The sequence below is a fragment of the Zonotrichia leucophrys genome, chromosome 6 (assembly GCF_028769735.1).
Source record: "Zonotrichia leucophrys gambelii isolate GWCS_2022_RI chromosome 6, RI_Zleu_2.0, whole genome shotgun sequence".
Taxonomy (NCBI): domain Eukaryota; kingdom Metazoa; phylum Chordata; class Aves; order Passeriformes; family Passerellidae; genus Zonotrichia; species Zonotrichia leucophrys.
This window is the reverse complement of record NC_088176.1, coordinates 18,186,748-18,211,327: the sequence shown is the minus strand read 5'-3', so window position 1 is coordinate 18,211,327 and position 24,580 is coordinate 18,186,748. Positions and strand designations below refer to the sequence as shown.

The window sequence follows — 24,580 nt, the reverse complement described above, 5'->3', positions numbered from 1 at the left end:
CCACTGGTTTATGAGTCTGCATGGATAGTGGGTCCTGTTGAGTCAGGGCATTTTCATGGCCTCAGGCACTTACCTGCATTTGCCTCCCTGCTTACCCAGAAGTCAACCTTTTTATGTTACCTTAGTTGAGCAGGGAGATATGCTTTTTATTAAAAAACCCATCCCACCTGGGGCAAAGAGCACCAGGACACTGAGTCATAACAGAATGCCTCAGACAACAGCAATACTACTGTACATAGCACAATAAACTTTAAGACTTTTTTATTTATTTAAAGAAACCCTACTGTTAATGAAACAGAGTTTGTTCTTTTGAATCCAAGCAAATCCAGAACCCCTGCACTGAGATCAAGAAGGGTAAAACCACTGAAATACCAAGTGAAATTCAAGAAGAATCTTCCCTAGCCATTCTCCAATATCAGAGAAAAAAAAATTAAATTAATAATAAAAAAAATTACAAAACCCCACCAAATTAATTTCCTTCACCTACAAATACAAAAGGCAAGGGAAGCATTCACCCATAGCCCCAGTACAGCATTTAAGCACCCATAAGATCACCGAGGGAAAAGGTAGGTATGTGTGCCATGTCTCCCAGAAGTCTACAGGACTAAAAAGGCTGAAAAATGCCAACACTAGACACAGCAGAGCAAAATACAGGAAGCAACATATGCAATAACAGCAAAGGAATTCAAATAAAGCATCTCCTTTCCATGAAAATTAAATGTAATTGTCTTGAATGTAATGAACTGTCTTTAAACAGTCTTTGGTCTGAAACAACAGGATATATGAAGAGAGGAGGAATCACCATTCTGAGATTCTATGATATGGGGCCATGGTCCAAGAAGATCTTTGGTTAAACTGTGCTGAAGACCCAACACTGAATAGAGCTATGGTGGCTCATATTAGGAAAGGATTTGGTACAAAGGAGATGGCTGCAATATGACACACGCACAGAAGTTTATGACATCTTCACCCAGAAGTCCACCCTCTCAACACATGCTGAATGCAATACTCACTGTCCAGCATCTTCTATCACGGGGGCAGGGCAAAGCAAGTATGTATCATGAACATAAGTTGGCTTTTCATCTGAAAGGAAACGGATATAACTCTCAGGGATGAAAAAATTAAACTGTTTTAAGCAGGCCACCCCCTTGGGAAGTGCTGACACCAATGACAGCCACAGATGAACTCAATGTATTGGCAAGTACCAATACTCCCCAATGGTGCTGATTACAAATCCAAGTACTAGAATAACCATTCATGTTGATGCCAACATGATGCTATCAGGCTAGAGATACCACAGCTAAGAATTGGACATTTATCTCTGTTCCTGACAGCAATGTGATCAGCCATTTGGAATTCAGCTTTGAGCAGTATTCATCATGTCTATCTGAAAATTATGTGCAACCTCTACTCACACTGAATAGTCCTCAAGTTACTCAAGGGCTCAAAAGTTTAGGGTTCAGTTTTTGTCTACCTATGTTCAAATACACACAGAAAAGAATCCGAGGCTGCACTGTCTGAGCCCAAGAAAGAGGAAGGAGAGGGATGGGGTGGAGTTGAAATGGAAAAATACTGGGCGGGGGGGGGAACCAAACCCAAGAGATGATTGGTCATTTACAGGAAACAGGCAGAGAGGGACATGACTGATGTTATGATTAGGATCTGCTCTGCTTCTCCTGGACCCATCCCCTCTGTGGCAGCATCATCTGTAAACAGCCCATGTTTATAAGTGTTTGGTGCAGGCAGGGTCAAACACAAGGGCACACATCTTCCCACCTACGGAGGAAGCATTTCTCTGCTCCAAGATTCAGCAGTGTTAATCCCATCACTTTCAAAAGTCACATCCAGAAAGCCAAGTCCTATGAATACAGACAGGAGGCCCAGCAGTAATCCTGCACTGCCACTCCACCAAAGGCTTGTAAGCTGAGGCACAAGAGCAGACACACCACTCCAGTGACTGCAGCTTAGCTCTGAGTGGCCAGCAAACAGCTGTGCTGCCAGCCTGGACAAAGAGTGGTCTACCTAAGGGAATAAAGGGCTGATAAAGGCTGCCATCTTATTTATACTTTTGAGGCTTGTTTACTCTTTATGTAGGAAAAAAATTAACTCAAGCAACAACAGATGTAAGAATTGTTCCTTCATGCTTCACTCACTTCAAGCACACCTGAAGACAGAACTCATTTCCCTTCCATGCAGAGATAAGGACATGGAAACCAGTGATATGTTTTAAGGAGGGAAAAAAAGGCATCACAGATCAGTATCTCATCACAACATCTCTTGCAGATTTAACCCAAGGAAAACAGCATGGATTTGGAATGTAATCAGAGTAGTTTTCTTCCTGTGTATTTCCAGGCCCTGGTGAGCACTCACTGTATGAAGTCCAGTCAAGGTGCTAATGATTTGGGCCAGGGAAGAAAAAGCAAAAAGTCTAACTGATAAACCACAAAAAACAAATCCTGGTTAAAGCATATCTGTAAGTGGAATAAATGCAAGACCACCAGAGCTGTTTTACTACAGCATCAACATAGACAACCGAGATGGGAAATGAAGGAGCAATTCATGTGTTCCCTCTTGTAAGTTAATTCACAGCTTGGGAAGGCACTAGTCTGGCCACGACAGCATATGAAAGCCTCCACTGTGCTCAGGCCACAAGGGCAGCATATACGAAATAGGAGCAGAGCTCCTCTCCCCACACCATATTTCACTCTGCCCAAAATACACTGCTTCTCAGGAATGAGAGAGCAACTGCTGAGAAACTGGGCACTCCATCTTTTTTGGCCATTCAGTCCTTTGCCTGGTTGCTGAGACAGCAAACAAAAGATCCTGTTCATCACAACAGGACAGGGGGTTTCCATGTTACACAGTCACTGTGATGGGACCAGAAACTGGTGTCAGAGAGGAGCAGAGTGCCTGGGAGGCCTGGCTTTATGGCAGTTGTCTCCTGAACTGGTGACTAAAAACTCTGCAAACACCACCAGGGGATCAAGATAGCAGTATTTCTTTTTACTGCTGATGGATAAGGGAATAGGAAACAATTTTAAGTTTCCATCTTAAAACCGGATCCCCAGTCCTCTCTTGCTGCATGCAGCACCCACGTGGATCACTGCAACAGTGCTAAGGTCACTGTACAGCCCCATGTCCCATGTAAGTGCTCACTACACAGTGCCCACAGGTCACTGCATTGAGCAAGGATGAATTTCAAGCTCCTTTTAAGTGCACACCTCTACCCCAGCTCCCTCTCACATCTGCTGCAAGGAGTCCCCTTAACATGGATGAGAATTGGCCTGTGAGGTGACACAGCCACAGGGGCCACTGCAGTCCTCCAGCCTGCACACTTACTGATAGTAAGGCTGTCATTGAGCTTGAAGCTGCAGAGCACCTGGTCGATGTTTCTCGCATGATAAAAGCCGTTGCCTCTCACCACAACTTGAAAGGATTCTGTAAGAAAAACATAAAAGATTTATTATTTATTTATGAGAAATAACTCAAGTACAGCTTTTCTGTTCAGAGTGACTGGAATTAAAACATGACAGTTGCTGTTCTCTGCCCTGTGCCTGAAATAAAACACCCCCACAGACACTCCCTCTATTGAGCAGCAATGTCCAAGAGTGCTGCATTAGTGGCATTAGTGCTTCAGAGTCTTCTCTTTGTCTCAAGTCAGCTCCCACAAGTGTAACACACAACTGCAATGCCTTAAAGGTGCCACAGCAAAACGAAGTCTGACTGATTGATGTTCTCTCATGGTTCCTCTGTGGCTTTTGGGACAGACATCTTTGCTCACCACCTGTACCAGTCCTTCCTCCTGGCACCAGGCTTTCAGCAGAGCTCTGCTCAGGAAGATGCTGACAGAGAGAACTTAACTCCCAAACCTCCTGTGACTCAAAGCTCTAACAACACAACAGTTTGCTATTCTTCCCTCCCTTTACTGTGCACAGGTGGGGCCCAACACACAGCCACAGTCCCCTTTCTGCTGGGGTGAGCCTAAATTGCCAAACTAGGCACAAGATGCACCAGGAAGGGACATGGCAAGGGACACTTCCTTCTAGGACACAAAAAGCCATTGTGGCTGCTACACTGACCACAGAGATAAGACCTTTAATGCAGGCAGGTGGAGAGACACGTTAGAAATTTGTTCTGTCCCCAGCACGCTTTTGAAACTCCCTTTGACACCGCAGACAAGCAGCCAGCTGACAGCTGAGATTGCTGGCACAAAGCAAGGGAAAGAACTCAAGTTACACATTCATGCATGAATTTCCTACTTTAACCAAATCCTCCACAGGGCTCTCACACCAGCCTCTGAGCAGCATTTGAGAACAGCCCAATGTAAGAGGTATAACAGCACAGTAATAATTCGTTTTCAAGCTTCACATTGAAAAACATGATTACATAGTACTCCATTAGTAGTGAGTAAAACCATGAACAGGTCTACATGCATCATCATCTATACTTTGATGAACATACTCAAAAGGAGAACAAAACAATGTTGGTAGGATTGAGGGGAGCCGTACATGATTTTTAGTGAAAAAAGACTTGGCTTTTAGCAACGTTCCATACAAGGCACTACCATGTCATTTGTATGCTTTGGAGGAAGAACTCATTGGATCACACTACACGAGGCCCAAAGGTGGCTCAAATACATTCACAGCCTCATCTGCCTGCACTTCTTTTATCAAGCTACTGTAAGGCAAGCTAGCACAAGGATGTGGAATGCTTTACTTTTCTGTACCAACAGCTTGTTTCTGTCAAAAATGCTCTCACTCACTGCCATTACCACTGTATTGAGATCTAATGCAAGTCCAGATGAATGGGACTGGGGCATTTATAAATTACAATCATCCACTGGAAATCCACACTCTGGTTTCATCATGGTAACTTGCTCTAGAGCAGGGGTCTGAACTGACAAAAGCCACAAGGTATGTGGGAATCAAAGAAGGTATTTTGGGAGGAGAAAAAGAAAGTATCTACTGGAGTGCATTTTGAAATGAAACATGTGCCTAGGTACCTTGCTAAAGAAAAACGATAAAATTTGAGATCTCAATGAGCACACCAAGAGCCAAATACACAAATCCAGCATCAGAATTTGGCCTCTTTTTAGTGGGAAGAGTTTTACATCCTGGTTCTCACTGGGGGTAATGAGCATTTCTTTAAACAAATGAAAATGTACTATAGAGTAGATTCACCAGAATCTTGAGTTACTCTTAGTCAGATTTGTGCCTTGAGCCATTCCACATCTAACCCAGCTGCTATACTGAGAATTATGAGCATCCCCTTTTTTTGCCAGCAGAGCTGAGAGTCATGACCAGCCCTGAAGGCAACTGGGCCTCTGCCCACCCACCAGAACTACCTGCCTGGGACCCCACACTGGCAGACTTGCTTGTAACCAGCCCACTTCACAGGGGCTTGAACACGCAGCCAAGATGATAATTTCTCCCCATCTCAATTTTGTATTTTAAAAGAAGCTTGCTGAAACAAAATTGCACTTAAATTTTTCTTCCCCTTCACATGAATTAAAGGCCTTAAAAGGCAGCAATCACAAAAGCTTAACTGGTGGCTGCTTTAGTGGCTTTAAAAAGATGCTGCAAGTAAGAAAACTTCAACACAAGACATCCAAGGTAAAAGCTACATCTAGAAGTTTAGTCTTGTCAGGACAATTTACCTCTCCTGCCGTTCTTGTCACTGTGACTGCCACTCTGCACAGTCAGTTGTGAACAAGTGATTGGGTAGTAACCTGTCCAGCAACACAAGCTGAAAATATACCAGGGAAACGTAACCAGCTGGTACCTCGGTTGCTCTGGAGCATGAACATGTTCTGGGTGATGCTCTGTTGAAATGGCTAATTCCATTTAATTTTGCGCCCTGGCTCTGGCTGCGTCCTTTTCCTCCTTAGTTACTGTCAGATCATGGATTGCAGCTTTTGACAAGACAGCGAAGGGAAAAAGGTCAGCACTGAAAGCACCGGGCGGCGCTGGCAGCGAGATGCTGGGTTGGAGCTGGTGTGCACTGGCTGGGCTGTCGGCTCCGCTTCTCTGCCTCTGATGAGAAGCTGACTGCTTGCATCCACACCTGGTACTTGATGTGGCCACTAGGATGCCACATCCAACAAAACCTTTCAATCACGTCTGCGCACCATAAGCATAATCAAAGCAATGATGCTGTCAAACGGGATATGAGGCACCTCTGATTCTGCACTGATAGCCTGTTTACAGGCTGCATGTCTCGGTCACTTTAAATCACAGGGAGCAGGAAGGACCCAACTACACTGCTCCACATTGGGGACAATGAATTTACAGGGTCAAAAAGCATTAAACATCAGATAGCTGTCACCATATGACGAGATCAGTTTGTAACTGGATTTGCCAGATAGCTTCGTCACAGAAAGCCAGAGTCCCAACTGGAATTGTCAACACATACAAATGGTTCCATTAGCATTTCACTAAACCTCTTGCAAGTCAAAAATGAAGCCAAGACCACCAGCAATCACCAGCACAGTAGTAACTATGAGAACATTTACAAGGACTGGCTCAGACCCTGTTTTAAGCCCTGATCATCCCTTGTTTCCACTGAGCCACACAATACCCTCACAATCCATAGAAAATTGTAAAAATTACTAGCAATGCTAAATAAAGGCTAAACCAGTTATCCCCTCCTCACTCAGATAAGTTTCATACAAAAAGTGTGGACAGACACATTTCAAGGCTGTAAATAGACAAGTATCTTTGCTGGAGAATGTGATAATATATTGCACTCTCTCCAAAGGTCCATTATTTTTCAAACATAATTTTGAAATGAAAAATTCTATTATGTATTTAAACAAACAAACACTCCTAAAATAAACAAGGAGGAATGGCAAATTTCTAGAAAATGTTATGCTCTAATTTTCAGCCAGTGAATATGTACACTATGAAAGTGTATGTGTATGTTGATGCAGGTTTGAGTGGCTCTAGATCTTGACACAATACATTATCAGTAATTACCTAAATTTAAAATGCATAAAAATTCTGACATGAATGCAGAATATAGTGAAGCCTATGAAGTAAAGTCCAAATGAAGCACATGAAAAAAATAAAACACATTACACACAGAGTAACACTATAGCTGTCCAGTGAACTGAACTCAAGATCTGGATTCACACTACCATGAAAATGTTGTTTATTCCCTGGAGATTCCTTCCAGGAGACAGTGGTGCACAAATCCACACAGATGAACCTCTAGTTATGTTGAAGTAAGTGGGATAATAAAGGATAATAAATCTAAGCATAAATGTAAATATTTGTAGCCTCATGCTGTAAAACCTCTTGCAGGAGGTAATTCCAGCTGTGGCCTGTGGGATAATGATAAATGCTATCACAGGCGTGATTATTAGTGCTCAAGACTTTAATACTTTAAATACCATGGTATACAAACAGTTCACATCATGTGGAGCTGCAGCCTTGGTTTCCTCCTCTTTTCAAGCTCTCTGCTGCTCCTTCAAGCACAGAGATTGGGCAGCAAAGCTTCACCATGTGCCAGCCCTTGCTGGGCCAACAGGGACAGAGCAAACCTCAGAACTCAAGGGAAAGAAGCGCTGTTACCTTGTCAAATCAGCACCACCACCCAGAAACTGATTCTCCCCAATTTATATTGGTCTTTTTTAAAAGCCACAAAGACAATGAAAAATTCTACAGATCCAAGTAAGGTAACAATATTGTTTGAGCTTTGTTGCCTTTTTTTTTTTCAGGGCAAACTATTTTTAAAGTGTACTTGTGGAATGTTAATCACATTTGTCAAACTTTTTACCTAGCAAGCTTAACAAAAAATGAAGTGATTTGAACACATTATCATTTGGAAAAAAAAATCATATCTTTTTGCTGAAATATATTAATTTTTTTGAAATAATTATTTTTTTGAGAATTTATTTTCTCAAATACATTATAAAAATATTTTCAACATTCCATTTGAAAAACGTTGTTTCCAGTTCAACTTTCCCATATTCTTAACATTGTCCCAAACAGTTTCAAGAATACTAAAATCCCTTCCATTGGAATACTCACATTTTTATGTAGCTAAAGGCATTTTTGTTGAGCAGGATGGTTTGTAATAAGCTTTGCACAAAGAATTGTTAGGTATACAATTAGTAAGCAAAAATATGACAGTATCATCATGAAATAAAAAGCTTTAAGTGTCAAAGCTTTAAAAGCGTTTTATTCTACAAAACTCCAGAACACTTTTAAAAGTAAAATCACTGCTTTAAATTTTCTACAGATGAGATTTTACATCTAGTCCACAATAATATACTTCGAAATAATTCAAGAGACACGATGTTCATGTTAAGTTGAAATATTCATGGTAAGATCATATTGAGATTGACATGTGGAAGTGAAGAGTGAACAATTTCTCTTCTGTGATACTAAATTTTTCCTGAGTTCCATATTTTGTCTGTTTTCAAGGTCAGCTTTCATGCATCATTGCCATTTTTTATGTGCTCCTTTTTACATTGTATAAGGAAATGAACACAAGACACTAACACCAGAGCTAAATAACCATGCTGAAAAACTGTACCTTCCAGCAAACTTATGGTGTCACTCTTACTCTGCTGCAATAGCCTCTAAAGTAGAAAAAACTCAACAAAAGAATTGCTAACATAAACCAGAACAAATCCAAGTTAAATATACTAGACATGAAAGGCATGAAATTATCAACAACTGCTCTGGGTATCCTTCATGTTTACCACAAAGAATAATGTTTTTTTCAGATAAATAAAACATTAGCATTTTGGAAATCACAAGAGGTATCTTGGCCTATGCAGCAAATTATATTTGGTTCAATAAAGCTTAAATTTCTGTAAACGTTTTGCAAAGTCTTGTTCTAACTGCTGACAAGTCCCAGCAGATGCCAGGAATGCAATCTTTCCAGAAATTTGTGAGATATTGCTTTTAGGCCCTGAAATACCTCTGTCAGTCTGGCTTTACATTACTTTTCTTGTCTCTCTCTCTGATTTTTTAAAAAATGGTGTCCTCAATTGCTCAGTTTTGTTGCCCCTCTCAGCTCTCCAAGCTGGTACTCAGCCACAGCAGCTACATGCTTATTGTCAGAATGCTATTCTCAAGATGAGACGGAAATGTAGGGCTTTAGCCATGGCCTGAGAGGATGCTCTAACACATCCACAGGCTTCAGCTCCAGTACCACATTAGGTACTTACTGACATTTCATCAGTGTAATTCATTTGCCTTAACACACTGTCCTTGTGAAAACTTACCTCCTGCACAAACACTGGATGGCTCAGCTGCCAGGATCTCAATGCAAGACTTCTTCAGAATCTGAAAGATTTAGATAAAGGCATTTTTTGGTAACCATTTTCATCTATGCTGTCTTAATGCAGGGAAGGGCAGTCTTTACTGTGTTTCAGAACATCCAACTTACTGAATCAATGGTTCCTCTTAGGGCATAAAAGCCTCCTTTAACTGGAAAAACATGATCGATGCTGTCAGCAATTGTTGACAGCTGCAAAGAAAGACAATCATAAATCATGAGGAAAACAAAATTACAGTGAACAAAACTGGGCCCTTTCATAGTTGCTAACAGACATCACAGTGACACGAAATGATTTATGCCCCAAGTGATTAAATAAATGCCTTCATCTGATGCTGTTCCTTGTGCAAAAGTGTAACAGAAAAACACAAGAGAAAATAAGCAAGTTACCTGAGTTTCATTGAAATCTTTCACTCCAACACAATAAACAGTAGCTCCAAAACTTCTGGCTCTGTTTGCCTAAAAAACCCAAGAACTGCCATTAAGTGCAAAGCTGTGTAATCAGTGGAGTCAGCAGTAAATGTGCACAGGTGTTGGAGGTTTAGATGACATAAATTAGCTTGGATTAGTTTGACTTACTTCTTGCTCTGCATAATAGAACTGAGCATCTTGCAGCTCGCCGTCCGTCAGGGCAATGATCACACTGGCGGTCCGAACTCCTGCGTGGAGGACAGTCAACAACAGATTGCACACACATGGCACAAGATTCAGCAATGGAAAAAAACCTCTGCAGTGAGGCAATCCTTTTCACTGACAAATAAATACAAAGCCCTAAGCCAGACTCTCAGCCTGGTCTGTATGGACTTGGAGAGACACCAGCTGAAGGCCAGATGCAAGACTTGCAACGAGCCAAAACCTGAGCACCTTCACACCACAGCATCACTGCAGGGGATTGCTGCTCTAACCAGGTCCATACACCAGCTTTCCTGTTCTGAATAAAATAGAGCAGCTGCCAAGATTACAGACAAGTGGAGAACTGACAAAATGGGTTCACACAGGAGAGGTTTCCCCTCTTCTCTTGACAAACTTGTCTCTACATAAACATTGTCCAGAGACTGCGGTAAGAGATACTTCTGCAAAAGGATCTTTCCTGTCATCCAACCTTTCCCTCCAGCAGGCTCTGAAAGAGCAACCCCACGGAACATGGCATGAAATGGGCTTCTACAGGGAGGTCAGTCCTACAGTTCTCCAGCAACAAGAACTTCCAGTGAAATTCATAGGATTCTGAGCATGTGGAAACCTTAAGATTAGGTTCATTAGGGAAAAAATCATGTATTGTCATACAACATTTTATATCCCAACCCTTCACTTAAGTGAAAAGGTTGCATAGACTGCAGAGATGTATATATGTAATGCAGTATAGAATACAATGCTACCTAGAAAAATGCAACCAGTTAACACAATTAAACCAAATTAACATTCAAACTATGGTTCAACCAATCATAGAGTCCACAGTTCTTAAGCAGAGTAACAAATACATGTTACTTTCAGGCAGGTATTTGCTATCTTTTCAAAATAATCTGTTACAATTTCAAGTGTCTTCCTCCATACTGTCTGAAATTACAGACTGATTAGTTCTGACAGGTTTCTTATGCCACACGGTCCTTCCCATGCCATGTCAGACACAGACATAAATCTTAAAAAAATGACCTGCAACTTGAGGGGAAAAAATAGCTTGGATTCCTTTTTTTTTTTTTTTGTGCCCAGAACACTTGAAATATGCTTAAAAAACTGGAGTTCTTATTTTGTTTTCTTTTCAATGCTTGTTTCTTCCCAGGTAGCTTAGCTTCTAGATCCAGATCTCATCTACTCTTTTTCCTTCCTAATTCAATTTACAGAATACTTGATTAGTTCTTAGCTATATGTTATGAAGTAGAATTGTTTTCAGTTGGACACCTCAGGACTCCTGATTTTACTGGCAGAAATGCTACAACACTGTGCAGAGCTGCTGCTCCTACACTCGCAGTCTATTTTAATAAAAAGGCACTGACCCATTTCTCCATCTTCCTAAGAGACCATGAGCCCACAAATGAGAACAACCTCACACCAGGGTATGAACTAAGCAAGTCTTGTTAACTAACTAGGTCTTCTTTTGGCACAGACAAAAACCACAAATACACTTTCCTCTTAAAATCTAGTGAAAATGCACATTTTAGCAACTCAGAATCTGAACACAAATCATTCATACTGATGCAAAACTCTCATTCACACTGATGAGGACAAGGATGTGGGACCACAAAGCAGAGAGGGCTGAGTGCATCAGGATAGAAAGGACCAGGAAAATGTGGGAATTTCTATCTGCTGGGTGCAAGATGGGCAGCTCTGACTGCTATGGTTTGGTCTGCATTCTGCAATGACCGGATCTGGGATCATATTGGTCTTCTCTGATCTCAATAAACCATGAATCACCCATTTAGGAGTAGGGCTGCAGTCAAAATGGAATGTGGTGTTGCATAACAGCCCTCCTTCTCCAGCACTTCTGTCAGTGGGTTTACTGCAGGTCACAAAAAGAACCATAATCCCTCAGTCTCCTCAATGCAGACATTAACATGAATGCTGCACAGCACATACCTCCATAGGTCTCATGGTAAATCTGCTCATTTGCCTGCAATGAAGTGCAGAACATGGTTAGCTCATAAGAATACCAGCAGCAAAGTTTCTAGGTGTAAAACAAAGGAAGTAGGTACTGTGATGTGTACCCTTTTAAATCCTTCATGCATGAACGTGTCTCCTCCAGGCAATTCTTCCTTAAGAATGTCGAGTCCTCGTCTTATGGCTTCCCTTTGGATTGAAAAAAACCAAACACAAATAAACAACAACAAAAAAAAAATCCCAGGAGAACATTTTATTAGAAGTTTTTTTTTTCTTTTGCTGAGATATTCCTGTACCACAGCTAGATTATGCAGCCTGTCAATCAAATGCACAGAGTGCATACACATCAGCTGGAACACTGGCTGAACCACTATTTTTTTCTAAGTCCACAATTTATCACCCAAACACCCATGGGAGCACAAAACCAGACACAGGGTACAGCATTAGGGCAACATATTTCAAAGATGGAGTTCTGTCCCTGCTCCCTCATTCTTGTATATTCTCAGCCAGGATAAGATTGAATTAAAGCCAATGCCAGATATTAAACTTTAATAAACTGGAGAACAAAACAGAGTATAAAAACTTATGACCCTGTCACAAAATTGGGACAAATTAAAGCTCTGTATTGAATCAGTCATCAGGACAGTCTGGATTAGGATTTTTCCATTTTAAAAAAGAGGCCAAAAGATAAGAGACCAGGATGGGAATGAGGAGAATTTCCTATCCTAGACCAGGGACTCATCAGCCTTCCTGGGCTATAGATTACTCCTGGACACAGAAGCACTTGCATGCCATGACCCCTGTTGCATAGCTTCTTACTCCCCAAATACCTATTAACCAAAAAGATTGTTCAGGGACATTAATAATTTAATTGATCGCTGACCACCAAAAGACCCTGATCCTTGAAAGGGTTTTCATCATATTAATGGAACACAAGGCACAAATATTCAACAGATAAGACACAGGCAGCTCAAACATCAGCTCCAGATGCTGTGGGGCAGCCTTTAAGAGAATAGTGAGAACCTTCCTAAACTCCATTTTGCAACCAGGTATTTTAGGTGGCACAACCACAATTACAGAGAAGACAGGAGGCTATACAGGATGAAGGTAAAAATCAGGAGCTTGGATTGGGGATGCCCTTAGTGCAAAAAGCACATTTTTTCTCTTTTGAAGCATAAAATGAGCTGAAAAGGCACACTGTGATCCGTACAGAGAATAGGATTTAAGGACAGAGAGCACTCCAATACCATGTTCAAAATATTGAACTTTCTACCTTGCAAAGAGCAAATTCACCCAGAGAAAAGTAAGCAAGTTTGAGCTCTGCCACCAAGATACATGATGGAGACCTGAAACAAAGCTCAGGAAAGCCAGCAGAAATGCAAGAGCCCTGCAGGGTGTCTGGCTTAGGATGAGTCCCTGGAGTACAAAGTTGAGGGAGTAGCTGCTCTTCCTGCTCCAGAGTTCCCACGACTTATAGGGTGCCCTGTACTACTGAGGCCCTCTCACACAGACAGGAGCAGCAAAGGTGAAGGCTTGAAGCTGAAATGAAAGAAAATACTTAGAAACACCCAGATGACAGGGATTTGTATATGTAGAGGAAATTAAATTTAAAAATAACCTTTTGGGGTGGAGATTTTTGGTGTTGGGGCTGTTTTCAGTGGTGATTTGGAGGTTTTTATTCACTTGTTTTTTAAAGAAAGAAAATTTGGTTGTGAATCTGGCAACCAGAATCTTTCTCCACTTTTTCTCCTACAAAGACTGTCACTTGGCTTTGCAAAGCACCTCTGGCACGGGTGCTGTTTGCAGGCAGTCCAGGAGAGGGGTGCCACAGCCTGGTGAAGTCCTGCTCCAGCACTAGGGACTACCTGGTGTAAAGGTCAGGGCTCTGAGTCCCTTCCAAGGGCACTGGGGATCTCTCATACACTCCTTTGCTCACCAGTTCAGGGTCTGAAACCTCTTCCACAAAAGCTTCCTTATTTGGGTAGCTGGGGATAGCAAGTATGTACCTGGATCCTCAACTGGAAATGCAATTTCTCCCTGAAATACCACAGCAACGAACAGACAGCCCAATGCTGCCTTTCTCTCACAAAGCAGAAAAGAAAATTGAAATGGGACACCCCAAGGCCTTCTAAACATTCCTCCAGCAGGGAATGGAGGAGAGGGTTTCAGCTGTTGCCACACAAGGACCAAGGCAGACCCCAAACTCTGGGTGTGGGGCCATGTGCTGTGTGAGAGGAGGGACAGAGGGTGTTTGTGGAGCAGGGCGGCGGGAGGAACTTGCCTGTTCTCTGTCAGTTTCATGATCGTAGTGCCCCGTGAAGAGAACACAATGAAGGACATCCGCAGCATTGGGCTGAAAGAGAAAAACAAGCCAGATCCACACCACACTCATTACCTCAGCAGAAATTCATTTGCTAATAAGCACTAAACAGAAAAATAGATCATGCGCAGGAAATTAAAGATTTTAAAAAAACTTTACCTTATGAATTTCTCAGCTAGGCTTTCCACAAAGGAGTAAATCTCAGTCCAATGATTTTTGACACTTCCAGATCTGCATACAAAACATAACAGATTACATGAAGCTTTCTTTGCAGTGAAATTCCTGGATCCACTTTGAATTTTAAGCCTGGCCTACTCCAGAGCTGGTTAGGGACACAAATTACATAGAGTTGTGCTGAAAGCTGTAATAAGAACCATGATGACAAAACCCACTGACTCCAAGACAAGGAGTAAAAGGTCTGAAATGGCTTACCATAAAATTTTGAAACAACTCAGTAGTCCTTCCATTTGCTTTTGTTCCTTTTATAGCATAAAATATAAATATTTTCTTCTAGTTTAATTAATTTTATTTGACTTCATTAAGTTATCTGCTATCAGATTATTTGCTTTCCTAGAGCACAGCTCTGCCCTTGCACCACACACACAGAATCTAGACTGATCTTCTATTCTCCCAGAATGCATGGGGGAATTTTTTCCATGAATTACTGTTTGTTTCAAAAGAGAAAGCAATACTCTTGCCTAATTTGCTGGAGTAATGTTCTGAGCAGTCAAGCCCTGGCTTCATTATGGATTTTTTGAGAAAACTTGCACAACTTAGTTACATGCAGAAGACTTACACGCCAAGACTTACTTCTACTGCAGAAGACATCCATGCTGCCACTTCTGTTATATAAAACTACATTACTGGCCCTCCCTGGATTTTTTCCAAGTCTAAGCAGAGACCCCCACAGTCTGATGGGACTGAGACATCAAACAGAGCCTTGCACACAGCAACCCTACAGTAAATTATTGATTTCTACCATGTTGATTTTACCATACACTTTCAAGACATTAAAAAGGCTAGAAAACATCAAAGTAAATGGTTTTTAAAGCCCTCCCTACGACTGTGGTGTTTATGAGAGAATGACCCATTTGCTTTCCTTGCTTGCTGAACTCATCTATCAGGTGTCTCAGGCAGATGAAAAGAGAGATAAATGAAACAATGGCACACACACAAAATCACAGGGGCTTTGATGCAGAACTGAAAAAAAGTTCTGAAATTCATATACTATATAGCAGTAGGATTCCTCAAACTGCTGTTAGGCATTTTTCTGTGTAAACATGAGGAAAAAGTACATTTTACTATTCTCAGTTCTACTATGGGCTTTCCAAGCGATCTTATGCCAGTTCCTCCTGCCCTTGTATGTCAGGCACAGAAGCCCACATGTGCAATGCAGGATGGCCCTGCCTGCCCTGCAGCACTGCTGGTGGAGTGGAGAAGGGGTAGACAAAGGGACAGGACCAAGGAAGCCTCCTGAAGTGCACAAGCTAGAATAAATTGGCTTGTGTAACCCTATGCTTTCATGCTGCTCTTCTGGAGAACTGGTGATTCATTCACAGAACAAACTAGTTAACAAAGAATGAAGAAATTTCCAGGCACCAAGGGAGGGCAACGAAACACTGGGGACTGTGGGACTGTGGGACAATCAAACCACAGCTCTGGATCCTCTGCAGTCCCCAGTTTGTATGTGCTACACAACAACAGGTTTATCATTTGTGAACAGCACCAATAAAAGGCACTGGCACTATTACCTAATTAACCCCATCAATACTCTATAGCACTCCAGGATTTTTATTAAAGTCCCATGCTGAATATCTAAACATGATGAAGTCAAAAATTCCTTGAATCCATCCAAGATGCATCTAGAGCTCCCAAACTTCTCTAAAATACTTTCCCCCTCACCCCGCCCCGAAGCTGACACTTTCAATTTCATTCTCAGCTTGTCATCTGACTTCAATTCAACTCCTGACATCTTCAATGAAGTCAATGCCCCTCACAGAATAACCATAATTTCTTACTTGGTAAAGACTGACCTATTTTACATGAACTATCAAATTTCTACTGCCAGCTGCAGAGGCACTGATGCAATCCAGAAAAAAGTAGCAGCACATTTTCTTCCAAACTGCAACAAACCAACGTTTCCAGTACCTTCTTAGGATGGTCCGAATGCCTTCTTTTTTCCTTTTTTCTCACTTCTTTTTTTTTTCTTGGAAAGGGTACAGCCAGGAGGAGAACTGACTGTAATAAATCAGTAGGTGCCCATCTCTGAAAAACTAGGGAGGTCTATGTCATGGATTAGTCCTCACTGGAAGTGTACTGGGCTCTCAGAGTGCCCAGCTCTACATCACAGAGGTACAGCCCTGCAGAGCAGAGTTACTTCAGTGCAGCAATGGAGGAATTCCTAAGAGGAATTCTGCACTGACATGTTGCTAACTGGCTGGGAAGTGTCAGAAGTATCCAATCTATCAACAGGGAAAAGTCAAGGCCAGACAAAAATGTTATTTTCAAAATTCCATAGAGGGAGTACCAGCGAAGTGGTCAGCATTTAATCACCTCTCTCCACACTCCTCCAAGCCCAGGTGTCACCTCCCACTGCAAGTGGTACCAAAATGCCATCAATGCCAGTCATGTCAAAGCCCTCATGAACACCACTGGGAGTGGCCTGGCTTAGAGAAGAACCTGATTTACCCTCCCCTCTTACCCAAGTATCCCTCTAAATATCCATGTTTGTAAAGCTATTTGTAAAGGACTTTTATTTGCCACTACATGTGTCTGTATATACACACACATATATATATATATATATATAAAATATACGAAGTTGTCAAATGTCATCAAATATGAGATCCACCATCGACAAACAGAACTGCCCCACACTATTGAAAATCCTGAGCCATTTCACTGCCTTTGAAACCTTATCTTCCACACTGCAGAATCACTGTTATTATCAGCATAAACTTGCTACCCTTTGTGGCTGGACCAGACCAGGAGAAGAAATGAAGCCTGCCAAAGACCAGCACTGTGCACAAAAACATTGGGGTGTGACAGACACTCATCAGCATCTGGGACAAGCCATGGGGAAGTGACACAGACAGGGAATCTTATGTATGCTGTTGTGGAGGTTTGTACCAGTTGGGCCACCACGACAGCACTGTGGCTGTCTGCACTGTGTTGCAGCAGATGCATCTTGCGGGCTCACACTCTGACATTTCCTGCCTTCAGCCATCAGATACCTGGTTCAGCCTCTCACATCAACCAAAGGCTGCCACCACCTTGCGGGGCCCTGGCCCCCCTCCCTGCACCTTCTCTGCTAGGAAGCCCAGCCAGCCCAATACTCTCTGCAAAGCAGTGGGGCAGCACAGGAGCTCTGAGGGTAGTGACTTAGCTGACCAGCTGTTTGTGCACCTTTCAGAGTCAAAGCAGGATGGTGAGGCTTTAGCCCTCAGAGGTGACATAATTCTCAGGGTAAAGGAAAGTACACAGCAACAAACAGCTGCTGTGGGAAGCTGGAATGTTCCAGAAAGCATCTCAGAGCCTGCTTCTGCTGCTGCTTTCACTGGGGTAAACCTGGAGTGGGACCAGAGAAGCAGCCAAATTTCCCCAGGTTTATCCCTATGCAACTGGGACCAGAATTCAGCCCAAGTGAAGTTAAGAAAAAACCTCACAGAAGCCATTTGCCTTGAGCATGCTCCCTGCTCCGTGAGCTCTGTTCCCATTACACACAAGACAAAGAGAAAAGTCAGCAAACCACAACACAGGAAAAAATGTCCTCCGGGCCACATCAGGACTGGGCTCGGAGGAGCAGCTGCTGCTGCTGTTTTCCTTAGTTTTATATTGCTACTGCTGGATGGGAGGGGAAAAGAGGAGGTCAGTGAGTATTTCTGGGGGTGGAAGGAAGTGATGTGATTCCAGGGCTTGAATCACTCCTGCCAACTTTGGAGTGATTCCTTCTGGTTTAGCAGAGCTCTGTGTCAGCATAAAACCCCTGAGCATGTTAGAATTGTGCCCACCCTATCTGAAGCATTTCACTGATGTTTGTGAACACAAAGAGCCAAGATAGGTTGGAAACTTTGTCTTCTTTCCTGACAGACTCCCAGCAGCAGTGGAAGCTGGAGCCTGGCGAAGTGAAGCAGCACAAGGCTGGCATAAAGGGTGCCACTCTCAGCCCAGCCACTTCAGCAGGCAAACAGCAGGAGGGTCTGTTGTGTCTGTCCTAGAGCATGTGTGTTCCACAGGCTCTACTGAATTCCCTGTCAGGAGCCCATATGGATCCACCCAGCGCAACGTACAGCAGTCACCTGGCTTTGCAAGGAAAGTTAAAACCCCAACACTACCCAAAGGGTAAATATTTTTATTACCATATGTACACAGAGAAGGCAGCAGGACCCAGAGCCTTTCATCCCTGCTGAAAGTGACAGAGTGAAACCCCTTGAAAGCACAGAGCTGCCCCTTGTCCTGTTTCACACACACACCCACACACACACACCCACCATGCCCATTTGCCTCCATTACAGATTAGCTGAAGGCAGCAATTCCAGACAACCTGGAGCAAGTAAAAGAAGCATTATTACTGATGCTGGGTTTAGTCTGAATATGGTGTCAGGGGAGTACAAGACCACCTAAGTTTGTAGGCCCCTGTAAGTCTCTACCCCCTTGAGCTAGTGGTGGCCCTGTACATGGTCCATTGCTCACAAATGTGACAGTGTTGTTATTTGGAGGGCTCTTTGTGGTCACAGCCACATTGTACAACAGAATTCTTGCACATGGCTAATAATGGCTCTGCAATAAAAGCAAACCCTGGGGCACTGAGTTTGTTGTGGTTTCAGACATGCATGCCCGAGTGTTCATCCACCCCTCTGCTCCCTTCTGAGCCACCAGAGCATTCAAAGTGACAAGAATCCTCCTCTCCCAAACAATGCATCTTCCATGCAGGGAAGGGACCTTGACTGGGTGATTCATCCAAGCAAGGAAGGACGAGTTTCCATCATCTGCTCCAGAGGCAATTAGAAACACGGGCAGAGACAGCCATTCTGAGACAGTCCTTGCTTCAGAGTACTTGTAACATTAATGGACAAGACAAGGGCTGGAATGGGGAGGGGAAGATGCAGAGAGGTGGCTGCAAAATGGCTTTTAATCCTAGGCCAGCATCCAAGTACAGGACGCACACTACTTGAATCCAAAAATTTCATGACCAAACCCATGAATTTCATAGCTAGTTTTTGTCCTAGGGATAGTCTGCAGCAATATGACAGATTTCTATGAAATCATGTCTCAAACAAAACAGTGCCCTTTGATCCTACAGTCATCCATCTCATTCACAAATCCTATCCACCTGGTGCCATACTATAGCTCTTGATAAGTCCCTCACCAACAACATGGCACAAAGTGAAATTCAGAAGCCATGCTCACACTGCATTCCACCACTTCAGATCTCCCTGAAAAGCTCCAGGGATGCTCTGAACAGCATCAGGACAAGAAGACCCTCTCTGAGCATCCTGGTACTCTTCAGCACAGCACAGGGAGCAAAGCAGGGCACACCGTCCCAGCCATGATGCAACACTTAAAAAGGTGCAAATGATAGATAGGACCAGGGATATACAACTCTCGAGCTGTTAATAGCTCACAGGACTCAATTCATTTCTATATTTGAGATTAGAAGATTCAGTTCTACTACACCTCATACAAATTCAGAGTTTACATTGCATTTGGCCTGCAAGCCCAGACAAAAGTAAAGAAGTTCTCAATCACTGAACACACAAATAAAAATCCTAGGTCAGTGGGAATCTCACGGTTTACTTCCTTGGCTCAAGCCCCAAATAAATCAGATTTAGTTACATGCATAAATAGACTGCAAATGACAAGCTGCCATGGCTTTTTCTTCCCGTTAACTGTACATGTTTTATGTCAAATAATCATTACCGTTAGCTTTGCCTTGTGTTTCATAAAGAATTTTTTTCTTGGACTAAAGGTTTTCCTGACAGAAGTCAGAGCTAGCAGAAAAATATCAGACAAAGTACAAACAAATAAAACCTGGTTCAAATAACATAGGTATGTCTGAAATAGAATAAAATTTGCCTTGGAACATTCCAAGCAATTATACCTGGTTGTAAGCAAATCATAGCACGGCTGCAATAAAACCACAACAAAGAAAAATGCAAGGCAAAATACTGGCAGATTACATTTTGAAAGCAATAAAAAAAATATTGCTTACAGGCAGCTGGAGATTATGAGAGGTGTCATGTAGTTCATGTGGTCAAGTTATAAGCAAGGGAAGTCAGAAAAGGAGGAAGACAGATAATCACTTTTAAATACACACACAGAAATCAATGCTATCAAAGGAACGAAGCTGATACTTTTGTTCAGACAGCAACTCCTCTCAGCTGACCTGCATCAGGTTCTACATCTTACAATGAACTGAAGTCTGACCGCAGTAGGTAGATACTCCTACCTAGACAAAATTCAGCAGTGTTTTAAAAGTCACTCAATACCAACGTTTCTGATATATTTAAGGTAGGTAATAGAACATGTGTTCATTTTTTGCCAGCAGTCTGATTTTCCAACCACAACAAAGTTGTTTAGCCACTCATCCCCTCCCCACACACTGTGCAAAACCAGCACCCAGAATGGCAGTGGCCACAGAGAGCATGGAGAAAGAGGCTGCAGGAGGTCCCACAGGGTCGGCTCCATCCCAATGATCTTAGGCTGGGACTGCACGAGGCAGGAAAAGAAGCACAGGGCTGCAGTGAGACCCTAAGGCAAAAAATATTTGTTCTCACTAGTACTTGTAATTCCTGAGTACTAAAATCATTCAAATCATTGGCAAGGAAACGACTGGGGCAGAGGGCAAATAATGTGTTTATCAAATGCTATTTGTTTGCATTAAATGCAGCATATTGTGAAAAAAAACCAAAACCAACATACATGGAGATCAGCAACTCCCTCTAATTATCTTAAAATTATAGAAGGTGACCTTAAATAGCAGCTCCTGAAATGCTTTTGTTCTGAAAGCTTTTGGCAAATCAGGAAGGATCAACCTGTTTCCCTCCTGACATTTCCCACACCCACTGCCTTTTCAATGGCAAGCTGAGAAAGGGTATACAGACCTAAAAAACAAAATCAGGAAGGATATTGGACAGGGTAGCAAATTCCCACCTAATCAGAGGTTGTGCTCTTCCATAACAGTGACATTCACCTCTGGAGCAAGGCTTACCACGTTGAAAGAGAGGCAGCTGAAAAATGGATTACAAGTGAGAGACTGGGCACATTTTACTGATGTCTCTACCAAAGTCGCTGGTGACATGGATGCTCTTGGGAAAACAGGAGACAAAGTAAAATTGATGTGAAAGGCACTATTGTTGTGGGTCCAAGGAGAGAAAGAGGGACTACACAGAAGTTCAGGGGGAAGATGAGGATAGAAGAAAATGTAGTTAAGCCAAACTTCCCAACATAACAGTTACAATCCAAGAAAACCAGCCAAGACTTTACCAATACATTACTGCTGGCATGATCTGTGCTTTAGAAAAAGGAAGCATTTTCCCAAGTCTGTAAAGCTCATTTTTCCTCAAAATCCAAACAACTTTTAGCAAACTTCCCAAATAGGAAAAATAAGAAAACACTTCTGTCTATTTTACAGTCAAAACTAACCAAGAAGTTGTTTCATATTTGGAAAATTGTAACACAGATAGCTCAGCAGTTCAGACTTGTCTTGTCAAGCATTGCCAGCAGCAGATATTTATGCTAATTATAACTCCTTACTTTAAAGGGGTTTCTATTTGTTGCATTAATAAACAATCATAATGATGCTACCAGGCATTGTTATAATTAGGAAACACTAGAGGTCAGTCATCCTTTCTTCTCATCAAGTGCAACTCAGTATGATTACAAACAACAGCTGGATGTTAACAGCAAGGCAGGATGAAAGGGAGTTATTTACATTCTCAAGCACAAGTATGTCACTACAAGACCTGATGGTCAAGCAACCAAAATCCGTAACAGGGCCTGTCCTCCACAGCTTGAGATGGGACAGAAATAAGTTCTCTGTGCACTGGGACAGCCTAAGCAAATTAAGCAACCAAAGCAAGTGAGAACTGCTCAAAAATCCATTATGTCTGGCTTAAAAGCTTTTTACTTTGTTTAAAGGTAAAACTGAGAGCTTTGCTATCACAAGTGACTTGATCTTACTGCATGCCATGGGAGAGGTGGGTGTGCCAACGGCAATGTACGCTGCCTTACCTCATGCACAGAGTGACTTAGTTGCTTACAAAAGAACTTTTGCTGCTTCATTATGATATTTTAAAGTCTTCCACTATGCCTCCAAACAAGCTCAGGCCTGCACAACTCATAAAGCACAAGATTCAGACAGAGCAAGACTGCAGACTTTAGGCAGCCGCCTCTGCAGCCAGCAAATGTCCTGCTCTCCCAGCTTCAAGAGATTTCCTCATTTAAGCATCCCCAGAGACAAGGAAGTCCTAATGTAGCTCTGGCACAGTCAGCCAATCCTAAGGAGGATGATGGCTGGTCTCCCTTCCACACATGCTGCTTTTCCCTTTCATTATGCCAGCTTTTTGGGGCATCTAAGGTTTAGTGGCACTCTCCTGATCTTGCTTATCCTGTGGAGTTAACATGAAGGACTGCAGTCAAATTCAGGCAGAGAAAAACTGCAAGAAAACAGCAAGTTTCTTTTTTCTAATTGGCAGCACATATATTATACCAATAACTTCACCAGAAGATGATCTTTTCCATCTGATGGTTGCTGCCTGCAGGATTAAATCCTCACAGACTTTGTCCGGCAGAATGGAAAGGAAAAATCATGCCCCAATAAAGTCATTGCAGTAACACACACTGCATAAGGAGAAAGGTTTGTTGTCTTCTTCCAGATTTTCTCCTACAGATCTTTCTATTGGGAAGCAAAGCAAACCAGACTTAAAGTCATTTTGGTTCAGCCAGGCTGATTTTAGAGACAGGAGCTGTCATTCAGCTCACTACACAGTCACAGGATGAAAGCCTGCTATTTTCACACAACCAATACTTCAATCCCACCGTTAGACAGCTAACTAAGACTGAATGCATCCAACTCCAGACTGGCAGGGCACCAATAAAGAGAGGCAATCCCCAAGCTATAGGGGTGTACTTTGTGCATATGGCTGGGTTTTTCTGGGGTTTCTCCCACTTGAAATTACAGACAGAATTCTTCACAGATGTATGTCAGTATCCAACCCTAAAAAAAAAATAATTGTTCACTGTATTGACAGATTTACCAGATGCTTCTGACGGGCTTCCTGCCTTCTCCCTACCTGAAATATCCTGACTGTCTTCAACAACAATGAATCCTCAACACTACCTGGAGTTCTTTCCTGACGAGCTGTCCCAAGACCTAGGGCGTATCCACTAAATCAGTCCTCCCTGCCTCCATAAAGCTCCTTGTGTTGTACCAGATGTCACAGAATACAGCTGGTACACCTACCCTCAGCCAGCACAGGACCTATGGCTCCCAAGATCTGGCACTCTAATATTACCCATATGGATTGTGATGCCATCTCATTGAGACCAACAGCAGCTTTGCCACCCCACTGTTACATATTTGGTGGGAGCAGGGATAGATTCTAAAACCACTCAGGGGCCCCATGTAACAGCTTTTACCAAAGGAGAACTATTTGGTGTAACTCTCAAAGCTCAAAAAGACTCAGTTTGCAATTGAAACTAAAGAGAATTTTCCCATTGGATCCCAAACGACATTTTACTGTGATCAGGTCCAGTTTCCACTGGACGACTGTAGTGAATGGACAGCATCTGAAACAAAATTAAAGACCTGTGGCTTGCAAAAAAAAAATACATTATTTCAGGTCCAGAGTATCAGAGAGGAACTTGCTTAGATGATCAACTTCCTACTGTTTGAAGATCAGTATCTCTGAGCAAATTGCCCTCTTCTCTGCTTTTATCTCCTTGAATACAATATAAATGGTAACAGCACAGGCAAAAAAGGGCTTTCTGAAATACTGATGAATATAAATATATACATATATATATTCTGAAATATAGATGAAAACAGTGGAGATTGCTGGGGTACTCAATGTCATTGTAACAAAGGAATTGTACTACAGAAGACAGAGGAGCCATACTGCTATCACAACATTCATTTTTACAGGGAATTCAGTGTGGGAACTGGGCATAACAACAGTGTCAGTCACTTCTAGGAAGCCTGGCAGGAATGAATTCGAGAACTAACACTAGCCCCCCACAGAGCCCATTCTAGACACAGAGGTTACTTCAGGAACAAATTCTAAGCAAAAGAAAAACAAAACAATGACCACATGGTGCATTCGTGTATCTTTTAGAACAGCAGAATGCCTTTGATCTTCAGCTTCTTTTGCTCTAAAAACA

The 24,580-nt window shown here is 42.4% G+C and overlaps 1 protein-coding gene across 1 annotated transcript in view; it reads right to left on the bottom strand.

The window, feature by feature from the left end:
• ANTXRL (ANTXR like) overlaps positions 1 to 24,580 on the bottom strand; it is a 51,269-nt gene that overhangs the window by 25,403 nt on the left and 1,286 nt on the right. Inside the window, exons 2-11 of the mRNA XM_064716090.1 lie at positions 14,360 to 14,431; positions 14,162 to 14,233; positions 11,988 to 12,069; positions 11,860 to 11,893; positions 9,868 to 9,947; positions 9,679 to 9,747; positions 9,400 to 9,480; positions 9,236 to 9,296; positions 3,340 to 3,438; positions 1,014 to 1,083 (exon numbers count right to left, since the gene is read on the bottom strand). Of these exons, the coding sequence (XP_064572160.1) occupies positions 1,014 to 1,083; positions 3,340 to 3,438; positions 9,236 to 9,296; positions 9,400 to 9,480; positions 9,679 to 9,747; positions 9,868 to 9,947; positions 11,860 to 11,893; positions 11,988 to 12,069; positions 14,162 to 14,233; positions 14,360 to 14,431 (720 nt within the window). The remainder of the gene's footprint in view (positions 1 to 1,013; positions 1,084 to 3,339; positions 3,439 to 9,235; positions 9,297 to 9,399; positions 9,481 to 9,678; positions 9,748 to 9,867; positions 9,948 to 11,859; positions 11,894 to 11,987; positions 12,070 to 14,161; positions 14,234 to 14,359; positions 14,432 to 24,580) is intronic.